This window comes from Limulus polyphemus, unplaced genomic scaffold (assembly GCF_000517525.1).
Source record: "Limulus polyphemus unplaced genomic scaffold, Limulus_polyphemus-2.1.2 Scaffold240, whole genome shotgun sequence".
In the NCBI taxonomy this organism is placed as follows: Eukaryota; Metazoa; Arthropoda; class Merostomata; order Xiphosura; family Limulidae; genus Limulus; species Limulus polyphemus.
The window spans coordinates 393961-402309 of NW_013665850.1; the positions used below are offsets into that span (position 1 = coordinate 393961).

The following is an 8349-nucleotide window of genomic DNA, read 5'->3' on the forward strand; positions in this document are numbered from 1 at the left end:
CATTTATATAGTGCTCTGTGAACACAAATTAGTTAGCATGAATCAGTTAAATGACGAAAAATTAGGTGTATATTTACTTGTGACCATTCAGTGTATATTCTAACTGGAGTACAAGTCCCCTGGACGGAAGTTGTGTAAATTTGTGATTGATGAAAGGTTATCTTATGACAGAGTAGCAAATTTTATGATAACAGTTCATGTAGGGGTAAAATCTGATCAAAATTTTATTGTTACTTTCATAAAGAACATTTGTATGATTTGTAACTACTTTTTTGGTGATGAAATTTTCCAGTTACTTCTAAAATTACTAGATGTTCATATGTTTTAATAAAAAGTTTCTGTGTTCGTGTTATTTCCAATGTCGTTTGTTTTTGTAGTTTTTCTTGCTAACCTTGAAAAGACGGATGAAGTAATGCCGAGGATAAATACATTTAGAACATCATCCCATATACAGAAGTTAAGTACGTTATAGTAAAATGATTTTGGACCCTTATCACGTCATTACAGTCCATGTCATTACGTCTCGTCATGCATCCTGTAACGTAGTTTCCATTACAAAAGGTCATATCCTACTCTACAAGGACAACGGTTTACCAGCGCTATTTCAGTAGTCCTATCTCACAAAACTACGCAGGCGCCGCGTCATGCGACTCGACCAACAAGTCTTTGTGTGGAATAGCATGAATAGCCATTCCTTTCTCTAGCTGCTAAAGATATGTGACAGTGTTGAACTAATACGTCATGAAAACAGTTGATTTAAACATGACGGAGATCCTTATTGATTATGAGGGTACTGTCATCTGAGTCACGTGGACGACTTTTGTCTCTGACCTTTGTGTTCGTGGGTTCTCAGATATTACAAAACGCCCTACTTTGCCTACCACTGATGGTGTAAGACTTGTTGCAGGTCTCTTTTTAGATGGTCCTACTACTGCAGTTTGATCCACAATCCTTTGTCTTCCAATGTGATTAAGTACAAGGGATACCTTCATCTTGGAAATTCTAAATCTCTGGTCTAAATTCATCTTTATGGTGTAAGCGTATGAATATTCTTCGTCGGAAAGGACTGTTACATATCTTTCCCAAAAGCGACCACATGTTACCAATCATTTCACACGACTTTACTATCACTCTGGTTTTTCACATAAGGTGCATATTTGCATGTTCAAAATCGTGTTATTATACCGTACTCAACTTTCTGTATCGACTAATCTCTACATTCATGTATCGACAAGATACTTAGCTGTTTTACCTTGAAGTTCTTAATAACTTTTTTGTGTGCATGATCATACCGATATATTTTGTATTTAGCCAAGATCGAGAGTGAACATTGTCCAGATCCTGTATGCAATGGCTATGACTGTGTATTGCTGGATGATGCTGATGGATGTAAGTCATGCCATTGTGAAATATGTGAAATACCCAAATGTCAAGATGGCTGTGAACTACAGGAGGGAAAACACGAAGGCCAGTGTTCGTCTTGTCGTTGTCACGTTCAAGAAATTAAGAACACTCATGTTGCATACTGTGAGTTATCTGGCTTTTTGAATTTTTCTTACTTATAATCGTTCAGTGTACATTTTCTGTCAACATTTATGCTTACTTTATAAAGCTGTCTTTATAATGTAATGTTTTAATCTCGAGAAAAGAATCACTGAGCAATCAGGAGACAAATTGTAGTAATAATACATGCTTTTTATTTTGGAAGAAAATTTATTTTGTGATATATGAATAATTCAAGACACTGAAAAGTATCTCTCAAAGTAACGACTACGTTAAAAATACCAGACAATATTTTCAATACAGGTTACCGAGTGTAACATAAAATGCTCTTGTTTTAGTGAAAGAGGAAGAGTCCACAGAATCTGGCAAAGCGAACGACTCCCAAAGTCTCTCAAATTGCTCTCAACCTCTTTGTTTAGAAGAGAATTGCAAATTGGTGGCTGGAAACGACGGCTGTAATACGTGCTCTTGTGAACCATCCTGTCCATCAGTACAATGTGACACCCCTGGTTGTAGCTTAGAAACTGACGTTTCCTCAGGTCGGTGTCCACAGTGTCGCTGCTCAGTGGAGAAGATAGAAGTTGAAGAAAATAAACGTTTGTATAACATTTAGCATAACATCATACAAGTGGACTTAAAATATTTCATAGTGAGGTTTATCGCACTTTATAAGAACGATTTAATTCATTCCATCCTGTCCTTAGAATTGCATCCTCCTTTGTAGCTTGTTGATAGCCATGAGTACTCACTACTGCTCAACACCACAATGTTCCATTATAACTTGCTTTTACAAAAACGACTACACTTTTTGACAGACCTTTCCCAAACCATTCACTATAAGCGAACATTAGATTTAAAGGCCTCTTATTAGCGAACCAAATGCATAAAAGTCCGCTGGTGCTGTATTTGACATCTTGATAGGAATATAGTCGATTGGGATGCTGTAATTTCTGTTTCCTTCGAGATCACGTTTAAGCAAACTAAGGGTACGAAACTACACAGGAGCTGCATTGGGAAACTTGAAACTACCTTAAATCTGGAAATTTTTGTGGATATTAATTTTGAGCGAATTCATGGCAAATTGCTGATTTGGTTTGTCTTGTTTCTAAATTTTTATGTTTTTAGTCACTGGTATCACAAATTTTGGTAACTAAGTATTACACATGTTTTTATAAGATTTCTACCAATATCAACATTCGTTCCCGCTTTGCAAGAAATATTGTTCAATAATATCATCTTCAGAAAAAACTATTTATTTTTCAAGTACTTCACACTGGTTTTCTTCAAATTTAAATTACTAAAATGCTTAATTGTCTTTGACGTTTCGTTTTCATATGATTGCTAATTTCGGTTTTCATGTCTGAAGAAAGTATATTGTATTTACTACCTTTATTCTTTGTCGGGGGGGGGGGTTGGATGAGCTTATAATTATTCATTTACAGACTTCTTTACGATATCATCAAAATCATTACTGACCAGTACGTCCCTCTCTTGACTTTTAAAATGACTTAAAAACAGCATTGAGAAAAAAAATTCACTGCAATTCTACAAAAACCCTGAATAAGTGTGTGACATTGTTGGTCATTTTTTTTAATTAACGCGTCGGCCATTAATCTTTAACCTACTCACAAGAAGTAAGAGATAACGCTCCAGTTTAGTATAAATTTGGCAAAGCCGTACATAACATTTTATTTGTTTTTTATGAAGTGGAATACTCCAAATTTAAAACGAGTCATTGGAGTTACTTTTCAAGGAATTTCAAATGTGGTATTTCTAAATGGAGTTTTATTTTTGACTTTCTGTTTCTTACATATTGGCGGTACTCGCAAAGTTGCTATAAGTCCATTTACAATAAACATTTGCTCCACAGTGGCACAGCGGTAAGTTTGCGGATTTACAATGCTAAAAACTGTGAGCACAGAACAGATAACCCATTGTGTAATTGTGTGCTTAAATGCAAACAAACAGTAAAATTTCCAAATTTATAGTATGTCGTCAATTGGGATTGCTGTGATTCCAGTTATATGGCCATCCTTCATATAACAACAGTACTGTTAGAGTGTGATTTCAGAACCCGTTGGTGTTTACTGCCCTGAATCTTCATGTTCGTAAGTTATTCAGCTTCCCAGCGTCCATAGAGAACATAAGAAGATTTCAAAATGTTGTGTATTTCGATTTTACATCGTTTATTCTTCTTGCTGTATGCTTATTTATATTGGAAAATGTTTCTTACATACGCTTTAGCTAATAGTTTCGCCCGTGGCCCCTTGACTCTCATCCGTCACAACACATCACTGATTTTACTCATACAAATTGTTCAAACGAAGTGCGATTAACTCACTGTTATTTTCAAACACGAAAATGTTCTTGTTATAGTTAGAGTGAAAAAAAGGATTGCTTATTTCATGTTATTATTTATATTTTAAATAATTTAATGTTTGGTCTGGAGTGACCTAGTGGTTAAGTTGCTGAGTTGCGGACCTGACCGAAAGATTAAGCGTTCGAACCGCGATACACTGCTGAAAATAGTCTACAATTTCAGCTTTCGGTACTTTATAACTGTGACAAACAATCCCGCTATTCTGGATCTACCAGAAAGTTTAAGAACAATGAACAACTTAAATATTTAGCATACATCAACAATTTAGTTAACTGGATCATTCATAAGGTGCTGGGCAGAGGACATTTGAAAATATCCAGTACTTGTATGGTCGAGGACGCAGAAAATTCACATTCTAACATAAATATTAAATTAGATGAACAATTGAATACATTACGTATGAACAGATATGCTATTGTTGTTACGGTTTCTGTCTTTGGGCAGGTTCGGAACTTCTATATATTCAATAACAACAGTATTTGAATTGGCTGCAGTACATAAGATCTTAAACAGAAACATCCAATTATTGAGTAATGAAAGAAAGCATTCATGGTATTGTGAAATATGTTTTAATACTTTAATTTATAAGTCCTGTATTGTTTGCTGGAGAGAGTTTTGTCGCTTAGAATTTCCCGAGTATCTATAGGGGATGTGACTTCTCGAATTTTCGAGAGTGAGTATGCAGAACCTGTGGTAGCGTAAGCAAAGTACTCTCCTTCTCATTAAACGAACTATACCATTTGTGCCGGAATAATCAAAATATTATTTATTGATGTCACTCACCCATTCGTGTCATTTTCTTATTAATCAGAACATTATCTGTGATATTGGTTCAATTTGAACTTTTCAGCCAACGTTGTGGATGTGGACAACACTAACAAATGTCCAGAGCCTGTTTGTGCTGGCTATAACTGTGAGATAATACCACGGGATAATGGTTGTAAGATGTGCAAGTGCGAATATCCTTGCTCACATGTAGAATGCAACCATCCACTTTGTGAAGTGGAGTCTAACCCTCCACCAGGAAATTGCCCTGGCTGTGTGTGTAAAATAGGAAATCCAGAACCAGGAGACACAAATAGTGAGTATCAACTTTAAGAGGACTACATTGCTTCAAAAAAGAAAGCCACTTTAATCTATAAATGATCAATATATAAACAAATTATAGTTTCATTTGCTACTCCTTTATATAGTTAGACGTACAGCAACAAAACTTACTATCAATCCGCATGACAGCCGTAGCAGAATTATTGTCTTCAAAAACAAAATTTATATATGCATAAGTCTGCATCAAAGTTAATTTTAAAGTTTATATGATAGTAGATACTAACAGTATAAGTCGATTTTAATACTAATTGCATATGTGAAGATTTGGTGTAATTATCTATATTGTGGAGATTTGGTGTAATTATCTATATTGTGGAGATTTGGTGTAATTATTTATATTGTGGAGATTTGTTGTAATTATTTATATAATTCTTGAATTAAGATCAATGGTTGGATCGTGTGGACTCGAATATATTAAAATAGACAGATAATAAAAATGTATCACCAGATAAGTATCGTGAAAGTGTGCTCTTCTACAGCAAATGGTTGTGCAATAAATTACTATTAATTCCGGCACCAGGCAGTTCAATGTTTTAAATTAAACGTGAAAAGTGTAAGTTCTAATACATCATATTTTGCATTGGAACGAGTTTTTTTGATAAACTTGCTACAGACCCTAAACTTCAATGGAGGTCGGCTTCTAATGCAGCGTTTAAGCAGACTAGATGCACAGAATTCCATTAGAGCTATAATAGACCACTTAACAGTTACGTGGTCGAATTGGATTGCTGTGATTTCAATTCCTTCGGCCATCTTTTTAATAAAAACAGTCACTGGTTTGTAAACCTTTGGCTGGTGAACATTTGCCATTTTCATATAATTGCTTATTATCAAATTAACAGTACCAGGATAAGTGTCCAGCATAATTGCAATAATTTATGTTTTTTTGGGGGATATGGAAATGTAACCATACATTTACTTCTTAGATATGTGCATTACTTCAAACTGAATTGGGGGGGGGGGTGTCTTAGAGCCCGTTATTGGTCTAAAAGCTATGCTGTGCGTGCTTTTTCTATTCTGTAAAGAATACCGCAGGATCCCTTCTTCTATTGTTCGGCCCCCCAGTGACAAAGCGGTATGTCTGCGGACTTACAACGCTAGAAACCGAGTTTCGACACCTCAACTACTTCAAAATGATTTTCCAAAGTTATCATTAATTGGTTTTATTTGTATTCTACGAAGTCACACACAGCAACATGTAACCATATGGAACCGATTCAACATTTTTTTTTCCAAAAACACACATCACATGAAAATTAAAAAGTACTATAAAATAAATAGACTAATTGAATTTCTATCAATAATACAATACTTTAGGGGTTATCACAAAGATGATTAGACATATTTGTGCTCTTGATGCCTGTGACATGAATATATGAAAAACCTTTTTGTTATTAAACTCAACGCTACAAAATTTGCTAGCACTTCTCTGTTCTCTGCGAGTATAAAAACCTATTTTTGTCCGTTGTAAATCCTCAGACTTATCAGTGAGAGACATATCTACAAGGAGTAACAGTAATTTGAAGAAACTGTAAACAAATAACTTTCAGTCAAACAAACGATGAATACCATAACTGTATTTACCTTGAATGATTAAATGCAGCTAGGGCAATAATATGTAATAATGGTCATCTACAATGGTAATTCCAAAGACAATATAGAATCCGGATCATAGTTATTAAAAATTGTGATTAACCTTTGATATTTCTTATGACACGAAGTAAATAAAACAATTTATTCAGTTTTATAATTGTTTCTTGTTCATTTCAAAATTTAACTCTATATCAAATCAATTTTACCACTTTAAGTAATATTTGAAAGTGATTATTATTATTGAAGAAGTATTTTAGAAGTTTACGTAGAATATTACATACTAAACGATATTTTATTTTTCCTCAGATGCTCCAGAGGAGGAAGAAAACTCAGAATAAGATGTTCCTCTTCATCTCTAATCTTGTGTGCTGGTCACATAATTTGTTGAAAATACTTGGTTCTCTTATTTCACTTTTAAAGGGTTTTCTTGATCGTTTTAATATTTTGTTTGTTTTAAACTGCACACTAAGATATTCTTTTCTCACATTAAAAAAAATGTACTTTAATTATATTTATTTTCTGTGTTGTGTGTGTGTTTGACAACATAAAAATCTTACTTGGCTAAGGCCCAGTAAAACGTAAATTTGCAATCATACACAGAACAGTTGGTATGAATTTTTTTGATCTCAGACTCTATTTCGTCTTTGAAAAATGAAAACATATTTTTATGTTGTTTTGAAAAAAAAATAATAATCAGTGAACGTGTGTAGGACACGGGTAATGGATATTTAACGAATAAATGAATATATATATATATATATATATATGTATAAAGATTGCACAACGGTTGTGTTAATTTTACTACCTAAAAGGAACGGTAAGCATCTCCTTAGAATTGGATTTATTTCAAAACAGCTTTCAGACAACTCGGCCAAAAGTGGAAATCGCCGCATATAAAAGGCAAATAAAACAAGGTTACAAACTGCTATGTGAGAAGGGTAAAATGTGGCTTAGTAAAAGAGAAATATATGGAGAAACAAAACCAACGCACAGATGGAGATACTACCTCTGTAGTATACCGTTCTACTTCATGTGCCAAGGGGCCGTTCCAATGGAGAATCCTCGGGAATTTAAGATCAACAATTATTGGCCAGAGAGGAGGGGGTCCTTACATATAAGAGTATGGTGTCACCTATAGTGTCGTAGGATTGTAATTGAATCAATCAGATGGGATATTTATTTCTGTTACCACCAGAAGGGTATTAGTTGCCTCAAGTACCACTGAGAGGCCTGGAAGTTCAGATTGTATACGCCAGTCCTGGCATGGTCTGGTGGTTAGGGCGTTTGACTCGCAGTCTGCGGGTCGTGGGTACCAATCCCCGTCGCAGAATATCCTTATCCTTTTAGCCATATCAGTATTATAGTGTGACGGTCAACCCAACTATTCGTTGGTAAAAGAGTAGCCCAGGTGTTGGCGGTGGGTAGTGTTGACTAGCTGCATTCCCTCCAGTCTATTACTGTAAAATTAAGGACGGTTAGCACAAATAGCTCTCGTGTAGCTTTGCGCGAAATTCAAAACCAACCAAACTGTGTACACCAAAAGGTGTGATTAATAATTTTGAAACCCCAAGAGAGATGTGATAATATAAAAGTTGATTACATCATAATGAATTTAATGGATAATCATTTATTTGTATAAAAAATCAAATTAATTAATGATATAAGTTTGTATTAAATCTTATTTTTCTTTAGATGATAATTGATTTTCCTTTTATTATGCCATCTGGTAACCTTTATATATATATATATATATATATATATTGTAA

General features: G+C 34.4%; 1 protein-coding gene across 2 annotated transcripts in view; it reads left to right on the forward strand.

Moving 5' to 3' along the window:
- LOC106478677 (kielin/chordin-like protein) overlaps positions 1 to 8263 on the forward strand; it is a 52766-nt gene extending 44503 nt beyond the window's left edge. For both annotated transcript variants that reach the window (XM_013939235.2, XM_013939236.2), the window contains 4 exons: positions 1312 to 1527; positions 1842 to 2099; positions 4734 to 4964; positions 6890 to 8263. In XM_013939235.2, coding sequence (XP_013794689.1) covers positions 1312 to 1527; positions 1842 to 2099; positions 4734 to 4964; positions 6890 to 6921 — 737 coding nt within the window. In that variant the 3' untranslated portion in view covers positions 6922 to 8263. The remainder of the gene's footprint in view (positions 1 to 1311; positions 1528 to 1841; positions 2100 to 4733; positions 4965 to 6889) is intronic.
- Positions 8264 to 8349: the final 86 nt, after the last annotated feature.